This window comes from Papaver somniferum, chromosome 1 (genome assembly GCF_003573695.1).
Source record: "Papaver somniferum cultivar HN1 chromosome 1, ASM357369v1, whole genome shotgun sequence".
In the NCBI taxonomy this organism is placed as follows: Eukaryota; Viridiplantae; Streptophyta; class Magnoliopsida; order Ranunculales; family Papaveraceae; genus Papaver; species Papaver somniferum.
The window spans coordinates 3,615,436-3,635,685 of NC_039358.1; the positions used below are offsets into that span (position 1 = coordinate 3,615,436).

The 20,250-nt window shown below is 35.9% G+C and overlaps 1 protein-coding gene across 1 annotated transcript; it reads right to left on the bottom strand.

Annotated features, from left to right (window-relative positions):
* Positions 1 to 3,806: 3,806 nt before the first annotated feature.
* Positions 3,807 to 8,987, bottom strand: LOC113277500 (protein MALE DISCOVERER 2-like). Its single transcript, XM_026526581.1, has 14 exons — positions 8,749 to 8,987; positions 8,118 to 8,543; positions 7,883 to 8,015; positions 7,654 to 7,725; positions 6,986 to 7,129; positions 6,754 to 6,897; positions 6,502 to 6,597; positions 6,326 to 6,390; positions 5,722 to 6,171; positions 5,436 to 5,626; positions 5,184 to 5,316; positions 4,913 to 5,070; positions 4,542 to 4,730; positions 3,807 to 4,431 (listed from the first exon to the last, which is right to left on the bottom strand). Exons 2-14 carry the CDS (start codon positions 8,221 to 8,223, stop codon positions 4,171 to 4,173), a joined length of 2,142 nt encoding a protein of 713 aa, XP_026382366.1. The 5' UTR covers positions 8,224 to 8,543; positions 8,749 to 8,987; the 3' UTR covers positions 3,807 to 4,170.
* Positions 8,988 to 20,250: the final 11,263 nt, after the last annotated feature.

The following is a 20,250-nucleotide window of genomic DNA, read 5'->3' on the forward strand; positions in this document are numbered from 1 at the left end:
GAATCCTATTAAGGAGACTAAAGGTGCCAAGAATGGATTCAAATGAGAGATATCCTGGCATACCATTTATCATTGGTAAAGCTAAGGTACAATGTTTCACTCATTTATATGACTGGGTCAAGGGCAGACTCTCATCCTGGAATGGAAAGACAATGTCTCAGTGTGGTAAATCTTTAATGATAAGAACATCCACAAACACAATTCTAGCTTATTCCATGAGTTGTCTCCAAATTCCCAAGGAAACAATAAAGAAGATTGACTCAGCTCAAAGAGATTTTTGGTAGGGATTTGAGGAGAAGAGAGGAACTTATTTTACCTCTTGGAAAAATTTCAATCTGCATAAGAATGAAGGGGGCAAGGTTTTAGAGATTTAAAAATCTTAAATCAAGCCTTACTAGTTAAAGCTGCATGGAGAATTTGCACTAATGAAGATGCACAATAGGTGAAGGTCATGAAAGCAAAGTACTTCTCAGCTACAAGTTTATTGCATGCTAGACCTAAAAAACATTGTTCTTGGGCATGCAAGGGGATACAAAAACAAGTTACTTTCATAAAACAGCACAATCGATGGAGATTAGGGAAAGGTTTCAACATTAAAATTTGGTTGGATGTCTGGATTACGGGTCTTGACAATCCACCAGAGCCAAAGAATGGTGTGACTGATTCTGAGAATTATAAATGGGTGCAAGAACTTATCATTCATGATACCAGACAATGGAACTGCCTTGGTTCAACGTCTCTTGGATATTCCAACTGTCAGTTTAATCTTAAGTATGAGAATTCCAGACCATGCTGAAGACAAGTTGATCTGGAATTTGACAAGAAATGGGATCTTTTCTTTGAAATCTACTTATAACAGACTCTTCGAAATCAGCAGAGGAAGTTTACAATCTTCAGTTCTTATCCAAAGAACAAACATCAGTTGGAAGGAGTTTTGGCGAATTCAATTATGGCCAAGAATAAAACACTTTTTCTGGAAGTGTTTTACTGATATTTTACCAACAAAAGAAAGGACTTCAAGGGTATGCAGATATATAAATCAATAATGCCCATTATGTAGTCATTCTAATTAAGATGTGATGCATATACTGTTTCTATGTCCTTTCTCGAATGCAGTTTGGCTTCAGATTCTTGGTGGCTCAAGAGTTCTTACAGGCCATCAAAATAATATTGCAACCATGTTTGAAAACTGGTACCAAAAAAAACCACAACACTCAGGTCAACAAGATTGGTTACATACTGTGATGATAGTGTCTTGGACCATTTGGAATACAAGATGTGAAGTGGAATTTCAAAAGATAAAAGTTGATCCAATGGCAGTTGCGAGGAAAGCCTTGAGCTCTATAAGCTACATGGAGAATCTTAACAGGAAATGCTAAGAATCTGGCACAGGAGAGCATCTTTCTCTAACTAGAAACTTACATTGGAATCCACCTAAATTTCTATTTCTAAAAGTTAACTGTGATGCCTCATATGATTTAAACTCCGACCTAACTGGTATTGCTCTTGTTTTACGTGATCATGCAGGAACATGGATGGAAGGGCTCGTCAAATGCTATGCAGGAATAGCAAGCTCGGAGGAAGCAGAATGCTTAGCCTTCAGGCATGTTGTTAGATGGTGCGTGGAGTTGCAGCTGCCACAAATAATTCTGGAAACATATCTCAAAGGATTGACAGTTACATAAACAAAGTGTCTCATACAATAGCATGGGAAAATGAAGTTATTCTGCTGGATGCAATAGAAACTTTTAAATTTTTTCAAGCATGGGAAATATGTTTTGTCCCAAGAAAATGTAACAAAACTGGTGATAAACTTTTGAATTTTTTCAAGCTTGGGAAGTATGTTTTGTCCCAAGAAAATGTAACAAAATTGCTGATAAACTTGCAAAGTTTAGCAATAGGTTTAGGATTTATAAAACTTGGTTAGATGATCCCCGTAGCAATGTTGAGGCTCAATTATCGTCGGATAAACTTCATATTCATGATTAATAAATCTTCCTCTTTGCATCAAAAAAAAAAGTTTGATAAATTCGATGTTATTGCACAACTTCTAAAAATGGTACTGTATAGAGAATTTTAGGAATGTGTAAATATAGAATGTTCTCCGTTAAGTTTTAGCCTATTTAAAGGTGTTCGAGTGTAAGAGTTTTTCTTTTGAGCAAGAAAAGTGATCTTGAGCTAGAAATTTATACAACATTGAAAAGAAGGAAACAACAACGTCCATTGTCAGATCCTAAAATCAATTCGCTCAAGCACCACCCCGGGCTTCAATTTTCCTCCCGATATCATGACTAACAACAACACCCCTCACTTCCAGTTTCCTCCGGTTTACACGTCTAACAGATCCACCCATGACTTCCAGTTTCCTCCACTTTACACGCCTAACAGCACCGCCCCCGGCTTCCCGTTTCCTCCAGTTTACACGCCTGGCACCACCGCCCCTTTCTTCCAGTTTCCTCCGGTTTACACGCCTAGCACCACCGCCCCTTTCTTCCAGTTTCCTCCGGTTTACATGCCCAACAGCACCACCGCCCCTTTCTTCCAGTTTCCACCGGTTTACACGTCTAGCACCTCCGCCCCTTTCTTCCAGTTTCCTCCGGTTTACACGCCTAACAGCACAAACGCCCCTTTCTTCCAGTTTCCTCCGGTTTACACGCCTAGCACCACTGCCCCTCACTTCCGGTTTCCTCCGGTTTACATGCCTAACAGCACCACCGCCCCTCGCCTCCAGTTTCCTCTGGTTTACATGGCTAACAGCACCCCTTGGGGACCGCCCAATCATGGAATTGATTCTGCAATTAATTGCAATTCATATGAAGTACATATAGAGTGCTCTGAAAATTACGGGGAAGAAGATTATTCAGATGAAGATGTGGCTGAGATACCATCTTCCAGTTCATGCATTGACATGCTACCAGGCAAAATGAACTTTAAGAAGCCCAAAATTGATAACGATCATTTCTACGGTATACTCGTTGATGGGTACTACAGGAAACATCTACGCAAAGGAGGTTTCGGAGTAGTGATAATCGATCGAACTGGTACTCCACTAATGACTCAGAGTGGTCTTTCCAAATATGGAGCTGTGTCAGAGCATTTTCACACCTTGGAAGGTGTTGAAGCTGGTTTAAGGCTAGCCAAGAAGTACGGAATTACCAAAGTCCACGTAGCCTGCAATAATGATTCCGTTACTACCGATGTTTTGATCTGCGTCTGCTCGCATGAAGAAAGCTGTTTTAACAGCCGCAGTGGTTTCCCCCCTCCACAAAGACTTCGACACATTTTGTGCAAGCTGCTGTAATATTGGGAAAAGGGACTTGGATTAGGAAGTTCTCAAGAACATTGTGATGGTAGGCGCAGAATACCATAAGATTGCCCCGCTGATGAGCAAAATCCCTAAGAGATCCAACAAAGCAGATTTTCTCGCCAAGTGCGGGAAAAATATGGAGTATAAGGCCTGTAAAATCCCTCTTCAAGCTCGTATGTATTTGAGCAAAGAAGGCGTGCCGGGAGATATTAGGAACGACCTTGAAAAAGTGTTTGACGAAGATGACTCGTATTAGTTGCCTTCACCTTGAGAAGATCCTGGAGGTCATATTCTGAACTTTGTGTTGTTATGCTAATTACTTTTGTGTGCTTGAATACATCAAGGAATGTCGAATTTTACACTAATACGAGAATCAAGAAAAATCCACACTAATATGAGAAGGAAAATAACATGTCCAATTCCAGAGGATCGAGAAATTAATATACAGTCCCCAACATCCTTTTAAGGTAAATGTTTTCCAAAATGACAATCACACAAATATGAGAAGCGAATTTCGTAGTAATAGTTGTAGTTGTTCTTTTAGTTTATTTTACATTCCAGGAACTGATCGAGCTCTCACACTATAAAATACATACACAGCTGCTACTGTAAAGTTAAAAGACAAGTATGGTATAACTCTAAAACAAGAGTAAAAAATGAAAAAGAATCGAATAAAAAAGATGATCACAACAAGATCACTGATACAGAGGAAAATCAACAAGAAAATAGGCATGTCATGGGGGAATATGAATATGTATGTGTGGGATTATACAGCTACAACAATTGAGTGGTTGCAAGAAAAATGGGGAGAGTTGAGACTTACTATAGAAGAGAGGAAACCGAGAAACACGTTTGTTTTTTTTTTATGTAGCTTCCACTGAGAGGATCTCAAGTTCTGCCCACCAAAGTGGAGAAAGTCTTGGTGTTGCAGAATCAGGTGAAATTGGAATCACCTCTCTCAATTTGCATGTAACATCTCTCATTGAGGGTCTTTGTCTCGGTTCGTCACGAATACAATCCTTGATGACTTCGCATATGATATCAAGCTCGTTGTTCTTTACGTTTCTGAGTAAGGGATCGATAATGTCGTTGGCGCTCAGTTTATCACTCAAGTAATCCTCCGCCTGAGAAATGAGTTAAACTCACTTTAGTCAGCAGAGTTAAAACTTACAAAAATTAGTTATGAGAAAAGTTGTGGAAGAGAAAGAGTAATTTAAGAGGTGGAGCTGTTTACCCAGTTTTGTAAGGTTCCATCATTAGCATATGGAATTTTGGCAGATATTATCTCTAACAGCAATACACCAAAACTGTAGACGTTTGTTTCAGGAACCGCAAGTGGCGGTAGTGCAGAGTGCTCAGTCATATCCTTAATAAACGCTCCTGGCTTCGCATCAAAATCTGACAGCAAATTGATTTCTGCAATCTGCAATAGATTTACAAATGTAAGGAGTCTTGCAAGGAAAACATGAAGTACAGCCAGTGATTAAGAATGGGTCATATAATTCAAATTACAATTTTTAATACCGTATTTAATTTTGTAAATAAGTATGGGCGATCATGATACCACAGGAAACAGAATAATGTGGTGGAAAAGAGGTTGTCTACCTTAGCAGCATAGTCGTCCGTCAAATAAACAGTAGTTGAGTGGAGATTGGGATGAGCGACAGGTGGGTTCAAGTCATGGTGCATGTATTGCAGGCAGTAAGCAGTTCCCATAATAATCCTTGTCCTTGCATTCCAGTCAAGAAACTCAACTTCTTTAACTGCAAAATACATGGACCCAAAATATTTTCTTTCAGTTGCCAAGCCACAAACTGATTCCTTAATGTCAAATTCCACGGAATAATAATGAACTGACAAAAATATAAAAACTTGCCATGGAGATGCTCGAATAAGGTGCCATTGGGCGCATACTCAAACACCATCATCCTGAGAAAAGGTGAATCCTCCTCACAATAACCCAGAAGGTTGACAAAGTTTTTGTGGTTCACCCGTGACAGTGTATCTATCTACATAAAACCAAAACACGGCACATAAATACAGAAAGCATCAGAATAATGTATGAATGACAAACTGGTGGCGACCAGTTAAACTAGATGTTTCAAGGTTAAAAGCCAAGTCCACATACCTTTCTCCTAAATGTCGCTTCCAAGCATTCCGTCCAATCTTTGGATGATGATATTCCAATTGACACAACTGCAATCTCAACTCCACTAGACAATGTTCCTTTGTACACTGTGCAGTCTGACAAGGTCTCAATAATGTTGCTAAAATCCTCACAGGCAACTTCTAGCTCCGGACGATTTAGTTTGGGAACCCCTGTAATTAGCGGCAAAAAAGAGGAATTATAAGATTAAAATATGTTTCGGTTCTCAATTGTTTCTTCAAAAGAAATTTTCATCATGACACCTCACCTGTCACAAATGCCTTCTGCAACTGTCCACTCAGTCCTGTTTTCCATGGACCTATTGTCGTGCCTCCTCTTTTTCTAAAAACCAAAAGCATTACTGATGCAACAATGAGCACAAATGCGATTGTCGGTACCACAACAACATAAGTCAATCTTTTTCCAGACGAGTCGCCAGAATGTTGATCGTTTTGGTTTCCGGGACGTGCTGAAATTGACTGGGGTTTAGCATCCGGGGAAGAATGCAGTGCCGGTGAAGGTATTGGCATGTTCTTGCTCTTTGGTATAGCAGGAAAAGATCCACTGCTTCTAGTAAATGGGATGGTGCTCGGTGAATTAGGAAGAGCACCCTCGCTTGCTGGTACCGCAGGAAGGTTAGTGGTTTCCTCAAGCAATCTACGGCGTCCAGAGTTTACCATGTCATCCACATTTTGATCTGTGTAAGAATCTGCTGAACCTGTAAGTGACATTACAAAAAAAAATCAGTTTTCCTTTCACCCAGGGTTCTGTAACGTCTGAAAAAAGGGCCCATTCTCAAATTCAGAAAAATAACTCCTTTATAAGCTACAGTGAGAACAATGGACTATCATGCAAAACCAAATTGTACTCACTACGTAAATTGCCACAGCATCTTTCTCCATCATTCTCATGCAAGGATCCTTTTTTAAAGTTGAACCTTGAGAGAAAAAATAACAAATTTGTTTACATGAACTATACAAGAAAAAACAAACACAAAGAAAAGAAGGCAAATTCTGAAAGGATAAAATGTGAAGTGTTTGTTCCATACAGTGGTAGTACATCAAGATAACGAAAAAGTTCCCCTTTGAACGGAATCTTGAAAGCGTCTGCTTTCCTCAGTTGTTTGGAACTGTTCTGCCAGATGCTGACCAAAATAAGCTCCATCAGTTGTTTGACAGTTTGTGGTGTAAAATAACATGTTCGAAGTTCAAGGTTCCTCTATTAACAGAATCTTCTTCTTCTTTGCTCTTTTTTTTTTTATTGATCACATAACAAATAAAAGAAATATATGTTCCCTCACCAGTGTCCAAATTTCCTATTTAAACAGCGAACTCGACTTGCAAGAGAGATTGTAAGGTTGTCATCAAACTGTATCTCGGCCAGCATATTGAGCTTCCCCAACTCAGGAGGAAGACTACCCTGGAATTTATTGTCACAAAGAAGCCTGGAATGAAAATTAAATTTGATCAACTTAAATTGACTCCACAACCAACAGCATAAATGCAAATACAGATCCGCAGTGAAACACTCACAAGCGCTTAAGAGATGACATCTGTCCCAACTCAGAAGGAATTGTCCCGCTTAAGCTATTACCCCTTAAATCCAATACTTCTAACATGGTAAGCTCTCCAATCTCTTTAGGAATAAAACCTGAGAAGTGGTTTTTGTAGAGCACACTGGCAAATGAAACAAACATAAAGAGAGTAAGTCTTTTATGGAGGACATAAATACTAAGCAAAGGCAAGTGAGCCCATTAGTACCACCCGACCAACCAAAGGGAAAACCAAAGTCTGAGATCCTAAGCATGATGAGCAGTGTAGGCCAGTGGACCCCAAACACCACGGCCGAGCTGGTACGCGGTTTCTTGGAGGTCCTATTTGGAGTAGAAATATGGAGTAACTATTAAAACTATACCATAAACCTTTTCTATAAAGGTTTTTTCTCTATTACAACTGGTGTGGCTAAAGAATTTGACAAAGTCCAGAAATGTTGTAGTTGTCTCCATGTATGACAAAAAAAAGGTCAACCTTGTTGGAATTAGAAGAATACGCGCTAAAATTACCCAAGATAAAGGTTCAAAGCAAATTGAGATGCATTTAACATATCTTCTAGGGTCACCCTATTGAACACCAGGCCAAGCTAAGACTAGTTCTATCCCACATTGCTGCAAAAAGGGAAGCAGAGAAATAGTTTTGCTCACAGAGATCTCAAGTAAGCGAGCTTCCCAAGCTCAGGAGCTAGGATCCCTCCAAGTGAAAGTCCTTCTAGAACACTGCAAAATCAGGATACCCTACTTGAGAATAGGCAAAACAACACAAAAACATAAGTCTTCATATGCTTGACACAACCCAATGTATAGAGAATTGTTCTAAACAGTCTTTGAAACGGGTTAAGAAACCCACTTGAGCTAATCATAGAAAATAACTTACAGCATCTGCACTTTGCCGTCCACACAATGAACACCTGACCAATTGCATGGATGACTATCATTGGGGTACCAATTCGAGAACGCTCCATTAGGATCACTAACTACACTTTCCCGGAAACTCAACAAAGACAATCCTGCATTTCAAAATCAATTGTAAACCGCCCATAGAAAATTGAATCAATATAGACTTGAAAAAGAAAAATAAAATGAAATGAAAATGCCACAAATTTCATTACCTTCGAGGTTAAGTGAGCAAGTTTTGTGAATTTGTAGGAAAGCCAATACCAGTAAACACGAAAAATTCTTCAAGCTGAAAATGAAATGATTGGATGTACCACCCATTGCTTTAACAATGAAAGCAAACTCTATATGATATCGCCAGTGTTGTTTTTTTTTCTTCTTCTTCGTCTTTAGATGATTTACATTGACAAGTTTTAAGGAAATATCTCCAACCCCCCTCAGATACAAAACAATGACTCCAGAAAAAACACTAATTACAAAATACAAAGTCTAATTACAAAAAATCTGACACAACAGAGGGTACTCTAGGGGATTATAATAAATCATTTTCTGAATTTGGATCATCTGAGTCCCTCATCTCTCTTTTTTAATAGAATTCACCCTCCTCCTATGAGATAATATTTGCTTTCATTCGACAAACCCTGATAATCACCAGTGGAATAAGAGAGAAATTCAAATTATATGAGTGCAATTTCAATACGTAATCACATTCAGAGAGAAATGAGAGAGACAAGGATTAAATGAGAAGAAAACATGATGATAAAGAACCTTAAGGGGAATCCCCATTCCCTCTATTCTCAAGCAAAGAAAAATCAGAAAAAAGGCAAAAGAAAAAGGTAAATTTACCTGGAGAATAGGGGTAAAAGGGGGAAGTAGATAAAGATTGAGGTGATGGCGGTGGTGATGCTGATGATGATGATGATGATAATGCTGCTGATGACGACGATGATGATGGGTTTCAGGAGAAGAGGATGTTCACGGCCATCAGCAGAGCCGTCTCTCTGTTTTCTCTCTCTTCTAAAATTTTGTGTCTGTTTTTCTTCCTCTCTTCTCCCGCTCCCTCTCATAATCCACCACCCATTTTTACATTTTTTATCATTTTTACGTTCTTTTTCTATCTAATTTCTATTTACTTTTTATCTTCCCAATGGGAGTGAACATTACTCACGTTACATCAGACGTTATCTAACAGAAGACTAAAGTTGCTTTATCTGGTCCCACCTCCGAGACGATGTGCTCGGATTACCCTCAAATTTGATCTCATACTCACAGGACTAAAGTTTCTTAACATGTTTCGAATAGTTTTGTGGAATCCAACCGTTAAACTAGTTGCACATGAGAACTAAAACACGTGGCGTATTACAAGAGAGAGTTTGATTAAGGTCTGAGATCAGTATGGTACCATAGGGTAATGTTTTCTAAATACCTTGCTTGTCAAAGGCAAACCAGCTGGCCTTTATATTCGTGCACGCACGCATGATCGGTGTTCCTGTGCTTTGCTCCAACAGGTGGGCCCACTTACAAAGACCGGTACATGGATGACGGTCAACTTGCACCATCACCACGTCGACGGAAAAAATAAAAAGCAAAAGAGCTTTAAATGTTGCAATTCAAAAAAATAAAAGTGTGGCCTAAAAGTTAACACTAGTGCTTTTTAATTTTCTTTTCTAGTCTTTGCTCGTAGGTAACCTAGCAGCTAGATTGAAGCGCTGAATGGTTCAGCGCTGGAAAATTCACCTTTCCGCTGAATGGTTATAAATGTGAAGGAGCGTATCCTATATACCACAAGTGGAAATTCGTATTTCGCATAACAATTCATATGACAAACAAACATTACAAGTCCTTTCCAAACCATGGAAAGATTAACAAAATCAACAGAAGTATAGTAATGCAATTTAAACAAAACATGGGATGCACACTAGACAATGCATGAATTTATTAAGCATAAACTTTTGTAAAAGAAACAACAATGGTTACAAAGGAGTCAAATGTATCCCCACCTCTTTTGATGACAAGCCACGCCTACCTCGAGATCCACGATCCACTGGTTCGTCCTTTGAATCGATCGTTGTTAATTTAGACTAATTGTTAATCATACAAAAACTCTAATAGTTTAGCTTAAAAGGCTCACACAAGAATCATACAATTCTATTTGATGGTTCTAAGTCCATTAAGGTATCTTATTCTCTATCTTTAGCATAAATATGGTTTATTAATTTAATTTGGGTTGTATTTAAAGTCCATTATCTAAGCCTTATGAATATCTACAACTTTGTAGAAGAAGCCAGAGGCTAACTCGGACCATAAGAGGTCCAAATAATCAAACTAGTAAAACTAGCCTTAAGCCCAAGACATTAATCCGGCCCATTAATCTAAGGCCTGGTCCATCTGGTCAATTGACAGTCACTAACGGTCACTGGTCTACTAACAATCAACGTAAGTCAACATTCAAGGTCAATTCAAGTCCAGGGTCAGGACAAAGTCAAAAGGGTCAAACCAAAGAGTCTAAACTAATCCGCACTAAGTTAACTAAGTCAAGACTAGCATGCCCAAGTCTCAGAACATTAAGTTCATACAATCACTATACATTCTATTCATTCAACTAAAATTCAATAATTCAATACAACTTTAATTTAATCCTACCTGCAACACTAGTAGTTCCAAGCTTTCACAGCATTTTCTAACTACAATTCTAACTCTAAGCAACATCAACAACAACATTCATCCTCCACCATACACAACACCTTCAGCTGTAAGACTATTCTTCTTACTGAAATACACTTGCAAATCCAAAGTCCTCACAACTGCCGCGAAGAAATGATTCGCATCAACTTAACTCAAGTCATATCTCAGTACATTTCATCCATTTAAACCTTAACTGCAATTTCATTTATCCCCCAAACACCACCAGTCACCACTTCACTATTCAAATACATCCCAGGGATCCTCCATGTACTCTGATCACTAATTCAATCACAAATATCAATTGCAACTCAACATAGCATCACCAGACTTCATCTGCAATCCAATTCCTCTTAAACACTCCATGACCCTGTTCTTACCAAACCAACATCACCTACAACTCCATTTCAGCATCAGCAACATCTCCAACTTCACATCTGTAATTTCTCAATTCATATACATCCTTTTCCTGATATTCACAACTACATCTCCATTCTCTATTTCATTGTCACTACCATCTCAGACTTACACAACAACGTCATCCTTTATTTAGTTCACTATAACCCAACACAACTCCCTCAATTCAACCTCAAGTCAATATCACCACCAAGAACTCAGCCACGGTATAACATCCTTCAACTCTATCTCAATCCTATTTCATACATATAAGCTTTAACTGGGATAACATTATCCAACTGTAATATCTAAATTTACCCACTCATTCCACATCTGCTCAAATAGCACATACATGACTCAAATCTCATAATATGTAACCAGCTATCCCTGCACCAGTAAACACCAACACTGACAGTTCCATCTTTGTGCAATAACACGATCAATACAAACATGTTCTTCACCAAAGGACAATAAACATTCTTCCATGTGAATCATCGCAAAACAAAATCAACATATAAACAATTTCATCTCCATCACATACCCCATTTATCTAACTCAACTATAAATCCAATCCAAATATCATCATTTCATCCTCAATTCTATGAAAACAGATTGAAATAAGAGAACCCTTAATTTCTTCTGAAATCAAAATTAAACTTTACCGAGCATCTCAACCTCATACTTGATTAAAACCCATCTCTAATTAATCATTTAATTAATCAAATTAAAACAAATCAATCCATCTTCAAATTAAGGTAACCCTAATTCTATTTCATCACAGAAACCCTGTCTCTTCAATTAGACATCAATTAAGAGCAAACCCATCTCTAATCAGTTCTTTAGAGACCTTCAATTTCATCTTCTCATCCTCTTCTGCAATTTTAATGAAACCCTAACTCTTTCATTCTTCGATTCATTTTCATAACAACTTCAATTCACAAACACAACGTCAACGCATTCGATCTTCATCCATTAACAACTAGAAATCATCATTATCATCTCCATGCAAATCTAGCTTCAAATCCAGAAACCCTAACTAACTGATTTATTCCAGAACATCTTCAAAACTGCAATTAAACCTCATTGCTTCTTCATCTAGCAGAAACCTAATTACCCTATCAATTCCGTACGAACTCAGTTAACTAGTTTTACAAACCCTAACTGTAATTCCCTTGATTAATATCTTCGATTATTAATTGTTCTCTTCCCAACTTACAACAGCACCATCACCTTCAACCTCTGCATATCCTCATCAACTGATTCTCTCACACTGAATCTCAAACTCACCTCTCAAACGTCGGCAGAAAAAAGAGCAGGGAGAAAAGAAAGAGAAGAAGGAGGAGGAATCAAGAAGAAGAAGAAAGAATGAGATTTATCCTCTCGAGTTGGCTATAGATAAGGTCAAGGTTTGTTAATGGGACACCTCAAAATGATAAGGGCATCCGGGTCGGCTAAAACACCAAATGCTTATTTTGCCTTTCACACGGTTCCGATAATATCTTTTTCGTCTGGTAACCAAATGACACGTTCGGGTAGTCTAATCCACCAAACTTTTCAAGATCTATCCAGCGGTACTAGTTTCGTATCTAGGTCCTTGTTAGATTAATTCCTATTAATTAACATTCGTGTTACACTAATCGAGATATTATTGTCTAATATGTCTCTTGACTAGTCTAATAGCGTTGACGAGCTTAAAGGTCCTTACATTCTCCCCACCTTATACATTTTCGTCCTCGAAAATCAATCATCCTTCTAGTCTTCAAAAAAAACCCACCTTATAGAATAATCTCGTCTCTTGTCTAAGCGCAAACAACATAAAAACAAAGCACAAACCTAAATGGCTTTCTAAAACTAAAATTTGTGGCTCTAGGTTCAACCATACTAATTGTAGTAACTATCAAATGAGGAAGTCTATTTTTTCTTAAACTAATTTATATTTTATAAGATATTTGTCTCTAACTTCAAGGAAGAATCCTACGAATCTTTCTAAGTGAACTTACATCTATTAATTTTCTAAATTAATTATACTAAACTTCTATGATCGGTCATCTCTGAATGCATTTTCCCTATCAAGGTTGGCCAGTCCCGGCAATGCCTTCCTACGAACAGAGAAAACACAACCTTCACTATTCCCCAGTGCCGGATTAATTAAATGCTAACTTATTATGACTAACTAATTTCTAAATTCTATTATAACTGAATTTAACTTAAAATTTTACTTCATAAATTATATACATAATTCACAGCATTTTAATCAATTTAATCATCGGAATTTATCTTATCTTATTTTTTGATTATTGTTATTATTCTCTTTTATTTGTTTTATCAATATACATAATCTAAATTTGATTTCATGTCAACTTATAATATGTGATAGTTTAACTTTACTAAAATACCATATATAAATCTTCCGAATATAATCTACTATACATTTCTTACTAGCCTAATTATTCGAATACTATTATCAACTGTATTATTATTCTCATTACTCTTAAGTTAATAGTCTAGTTAGTACACTAAGCCTTAATCTTCTAAATATAATCCTACATTCGCAAAAAGATTGACATACTAGATTTTATTTATCCATATTGAATCCATATACTCTATCTTGTTAAATATTGGCGTCGGTAATTTGATATGATTTAAATTTTGCGTCTGCATAAAAACTATGATATATCCTAATGGTCTTTAGATTTTTCTATTATTAATAAATATCTTTTTCATAGGCAAATTTCTTTTTCTTTAAGTCTACTTTTGTACTAAACATTCAAGTATTATAATTATCACTTCATGTGTATAATTTAGTGATTCAATGATCATTTATTGGACTAAAGAAAATCCGGGTATAAGATCGTTAACAAGTTTAGTCTTTATTGTATGCATCATATGACCTCACGATCTTAATCCTACCTAATAAGCCTTATATTATCCATCTGGTTTGAACGAAAAACACATAATTCTAATTTGTTATTAGTTAATTTTGCAAAACTTAATTGTAGATAAACACTAATAATTTTCCATTGCTATTTAATCCTAATCATTAATTTATCGCTATATATTGTTAATCAGATTTTAGTTTAAGTTATGCTCAATATAATACTAATTTAAATTCTAATTCGTCATATTAATTTTCCATTTCAAAAGATGATTGTATCTATTTACAAAGAAGAATCCTACCAATATATTAATTTATTTTGTTTTTATTCTAGTATTACACTAAGCATCTGAATACTATTATTATTGCTTTGTGTCTAATTGTTTCATCCTAAATATTTACTGGGTTATTTGTTAGATTAAAAATAATTTCGTTACAAAATTGATAATTAGTCAAGTCTTTTAATTTTATATACTATGTCCTCTCTTTCTTAAGTCTAACGTCTAATAAACTATCTAGTTTAAACGCAAACGTATTTTTCTAATTGGTAATTAATTTCATTTACAAAATTTAACCGTACGTAGATACGCGTTAATAATTTCCCATAAATATTTAATCATAATTATTATTTTTATCGTTATACATATTTAATGAAATTTTGGTTTACTTAAGTTCAATATGTAATTAATCGAGAAATGCTAACATTATTTTATAAAATTATCATTACTTTTATTATCATCTATAATTATTACTATAATATTTTATTATTAATACGATGGTCGAACTATTATTGTAACTACTCTTACAAATCTTATTAAGTCCCAAAATATTATTAAAGTTTCTGTAATTATGATTTATTGACCCTACGTATAAGTCAAGGTATTAAATAAGCTTCTATATGACTTTCAAAATCTATCAACAATACTAATCTCACTATTTTTATAGTATTAGATTTCTACGTGTTCATATTTTTTAGATTAATTATTCACAAATCCCTATTAGCTAAAGTTATTGGTGTACCCTACAATTTTTTTTTACTTCATTACAAACAAACAAATCAATCAATCAAATAATTCTTTTATTTGTAAATAGTTTTTAGTGATTAAGATTTATCTCACAACCCAACCCAGTTCTAAACTAATCTAGTTCACTAACTGGCACTGGTTATTCCTATGTTTTCCCATGTAACATCTAACAGTGAGCTCTGATACCAACACTGTAGCGCCCCCTAAGCTAGCAGTTGAATAATCCAAGAGATTAACTAAATAAAGAGGCACTACGAATCTAATTCAAATACTTAAACATTCAATTAAGAAATCTGCTACAAAATTTATCCCAAAAATAACCCCGCTCAGAATATATATACATGAACTTCTCTCAAATGATACATATATAATATTCAATTGGTTTACAGATACAATAAACAACATAATAAACATAGCGGAAGTTAACTAATGAACGGAGTCAACACTTGTGGCTTTCGGTGCGCAACTCTGATCTGTCTCTGAAAACTGAAAGTGGGAATAATTAACATTTAACTTCTAAGTAATCATAAACAAGATTAAGAAAAACACTAATGTTTTCTCAGACATTAAATAGTGACCAAGTCACTAAGATACACAAACACGTATACGGACAAGCTCTTTCTTCAAACAATGTATACGGACAAGCTCATTTATCCCCCAAACACCACCAGTCACCACTTCACTATTCAAATACATCCCAGGGATCTTCCATGTACTCTGATCACTAATTCAATCACAAATATCAATTGCTACTCAACATAGCACCACCAGACTTCATATGCAATCCAATTCCTCTTAACCACTCCCTGACCCTGTACTTACCAAACCAACATCACCTACAACTCCATTTCAACATCAGCAACATCTCCAACTTCACATCTGTAATTTCTCAATTCATCTACATCCTTTTCCTGATATTCACAACTACATCTCCATTCTCTATTTCATTGTCACTGCCTTCTCAGACTTACACAACAACATCATCCTTTATTCAGTTCACTATAACCCAACACAGCTCCCTCAATTCAACCTCAAGTCAATATCACCACCAAGAACTCAGCCATGGTATAACATCCTTCAACTCTATCTCAATCCTATTTCATACATATAAGCTTCAACTGGGATAACATTGTCCAACTGTAATATCTACATTTACCCACTCATTCCACATCTGCTCAAATAGCACATACATGACTCAAATCTCATAATATGTAACCAGCTATCCCTGCACCAGTAAACACCAACACTGACAGTTCCATCTTTGTGCAACAACACCATCAATACAAACATGTTCTTCACCAAAGGCCAATAAACAATCTTCCATGTGAATCATCGCAAAACAAAATCAACTGATAAACAATTTCATCTCCATCACATACCCCATTTATCTAACTCAACTATAAATCCAATCATCATTGCATCCTCAATTCTATGAAAGCAGATTGAAATAAGGGAACCCTTAATTTCTCCTGAAATCAAAATTAAACTTTACAGAACATCTCAACCTCATACTTGATTAAAACCCATCTCTAATTAATCATTTAATTAATCAAATTAAAAAAAAACAATCCATCTTCAAATTAAGGTAACCCTAATTCTATTTCATCACAGAAACGCCGTCTCTTCAATTAGACATCAATTAAGAGCAAACCCATCTCTAATCAGTTCTTTAGAGACCTTCAATTTCATCTTCTCATCCGCTTCTGCAATTCTCATGAAACCCTAACTCTTTCATTCTACGATTCATCTTCATAACAACTTCAATTCACAAACACAACGTCAACCCATTCGATCTTCATCCATTAACAACTAGAAATCATCATTATCAGCTCCATGCAAATCTAGCTTCAAATCCAGAAACCCTAACTAACTGATTTATTCCAGAACATCTTCAAAACTGCAATTAAACCTCATTGCTTCTTCATCTAGCAGCAACCTAATTATCCTATCAATTCCGTACGAACTCAGTTAACTAGTTTTACAAACCCTAACTGTAATTCCCTTGATTAATATCTTCGATTATTAATTGTTCTCTTCCCAACTTACAACAGCACCATCACCTTCAACCTCTGCATATCCTCATCAACTGATTCTCTCAACCGAATCTCAAACTCACCTCTCAAACGTCGGCAGAAAAAAGAGCAGGGAGAAAAGAAGGAGGAGGAATTAAGAAGAAGAAGAAGAAGAAAGAATAAGATTTATCCTCTCAAGTTGGCTATATATAAGGTCAAGGTTTGTTAATAGGACACCTCAAAATGATAAGGGCATCCGGGTCGGCTAAAACACCAAATGCTTATTTTTCCTTTCACACGGTCCCGATGATATCTTCTTCGCCTGGTAACCAAATGACACGTTCGAGTAGTCTAATCCACGTAACTTTTCAAGATCTATCAAGCGGTACTAGTTTCGTATCTAGGTCGTTGTTAGATTAATTCCTATTAATTAACGTTCGTGTTACACTAATCGAGATACTATTGTCTAATATGTCTCTTGACTAGTCTAATAGCGTTGACAAGCTTAAGGGTCCTTACATTTACATCCTCTAAGGAATCCTCTAAAACCATAATATGGATTAGAGGGTGTGAGAATAACTACCTGACACATCATCCTCACATTTGTCTTTAAAGTTTCCATTGGAGAAGATTTTTTTGTTAAAACTCTAAAAATCTTATGTGATCTAAAATATAGGAATTCTTCGTTGTCTCATTGGAGATACTCTAAGCTCTCACGGATAACAGTCGGCCACCAGAAAACTGTATCAAACGCAACAGAAACGGAAAAGTAGTTACAGTTGTAGGCTGAGAAAACTGTAAAAACAGAAAATGACTAAAGCACTGTAACATAAACTACATGCACTTATATGTTCATATCTATACTTCTATTAGCCTTCCTCAAACCGGGTTGTTAATGATCAAGAACACCGGGTTGTTAATGATCAAGAACACTCAGTTTGTTTCTGAGGAAATCAAATCTTATAGTTGGCAACCCTTTGGTGAAGAAATATGTTATTTGTTGATCAGTAGAAATTTAAATTGCGTGTAATGTCTTTGATTGAAGAATCTCTCTAATAAAATGAAAGCCAATAGCTACATGCTTCATCCTGCTATATAGCACAGGATTAGAGGCTAAAGCAATTTCTCATTCGTTGTCACAACCCAAGGAATGAGAAGTAAAGAGAAAAACTCTTAAATCTTTAAGCAACTGACATACCCAAAGAACCTCAGCAGCAGTATGAGATAATGATCTATATTAAGCTTTTGTTGAGCTTCTAGCAATAATAGGCTGCTTCTTAGAAGACCAAGAAATTGGATTTGTGCCAAAAAAGATACAGTAACCACTTGTGGATCTCCTATCCTCTGGATTTCCATCCCAAACTGAATCCGAGTAAGATGAAAATGCTTGTAAAATCTTTTTGAAAATTATACCAAAATCAATGGTGCCCTTGAAATATCTGAGAATCCTATTGGATGCAATTAGATGTGTGGTAGTGGGTTTACTCATATGTTGACAAACTTGATTAACGTAATAAAAAATTTCTGGTCTTGTCCATGTAACATATTGCAGTACACCCACAAGAGATCTATATATATTCAGTAGGATCAACTAATAATTCTCCATATGTTGCAATTAATTTACTATCAAAAATTGCTGGTGTAGAACAAGGATTAACTCCCATCATATTAGTCTTCTTGACAAGATCAAGAATATATTTAGACTTAGATAGATGCATAGCTGAATCATTCCTTATGATATCCAGACCTAAGAAGTAGTGTATTGGACCAAGATCTTTAAAAGGAAAATGATTGCCTAAATAAGCTATCACTTCATCACAAAAGATTGAAAAAGATCTAGTAATCAAAATGCAATCAACATATATAAGAACTATAGTTATCTGAGATCCTGACTTGTGTATGAATAATGATGTATCAGCAAGAGAAGTAGTAAAGCCAACAGAATGTAGAGTATCCAAAAGTTTCTCAAATTAGGCCCTAGGTTCTTGTTAGAGTCCATAAATGGACTTGGAAGTTTATATACATAGTCTGGTTGATCACCATGTAAGAAAGCATTACTAATGTCTAACTGCTTAATTGACCCTGTCATGATGAACAACTAAAGAGAGAACTAACCTTATTGTTGTTGGCTTTTCTACAAGACTAAATGTTTCACCATAATAAATTCCCTCATGTTGATGATAACCCTCAGCAACAAGCATTGTTTTAATCTGTTGACTGAACCATCTGGATTATATTTAACTTTGAAGACCCATTCACATCCAAATATATATTGAGATGGATCAAGTGGTACCGGAGACCAAGTACCATCATTTTGAGAGCAGTAAATTCATTCTTTAGTGGTGGTAACCATTTAGGATCTTTAATAGCTTGAGAATAAGAAGTTGGAACTGTAAGAGTTATATTAGTCAGAAAAGCAGTTGGTAAAGGATATTTCGTTGCAAAATAAACTTGGGTTTGAAAATTCCTTGTTTAGATCTTGTGACCATATTTTGGGTTGAAGTTAAAGTAGGAATAGAAGATGGTGAAGATTTTGTGCTTGTAGGAGACAAAACAGTTGAAGTTATGTATGTGACTGATGAAGTATCTGACAAAATTGGTGCTGCAAGAGCAAAGTTGTCAGGTTGTTGTTGTGGAACATCTGGACTTGCAGATGCATTGTGGAAGTATAGATTTTCTCAAGAGATGTTAGAAACATGAAAAAACGTTTGCAGGCAAGAGCTAGAAAATTTGCTTCATTAAACTTAACATGTCTGGATAAATAAACTCTTTTTGTCTAAGGATCAAAGCATCAGTACCCTTTATGAGATTGAGAATAACCAAGAAAAATGCACAATTTGTTTCTAGATGGTTTAGACTGAGCTTATGGCTATAACCAAAGATAACATGCACATCCAAAGATTCTCATTGTATTGTAATTAGGAAAAGAACCATAAAAAAACTTCACATGGAGAAATAAAGGACAAATTTGCAGTTGGTAATTTGTTAATGAGATAATTTTTGTCTGAAAAGCATAAACCCAGAAAGAATCTGCTAAATTTGCTTGAATTAATAAAGTTCTTCCAACTCCAACCAAGTATTTATGTTTGTATTCAACCACCCCATTCTGCTCAGGGGTATGTGGACAACTGTATTGATGTTGAATACCATTAGAAGTAAAAAAAAGTGTAATTCGGTAGTTATGAACTCCTCACCACCACCAGTTCTAATTATCTTAATGCTTATTCAAAGTAATATTGGACTTGAGTGGCAAAATCAACAAAAAAATGAAGCAAAGTACGATTTTCTTATTAAAGGAAAAATCCAGTAGTATTTGATGTAATCATCAATGATATTATAATAGTAATTGTATCCACTA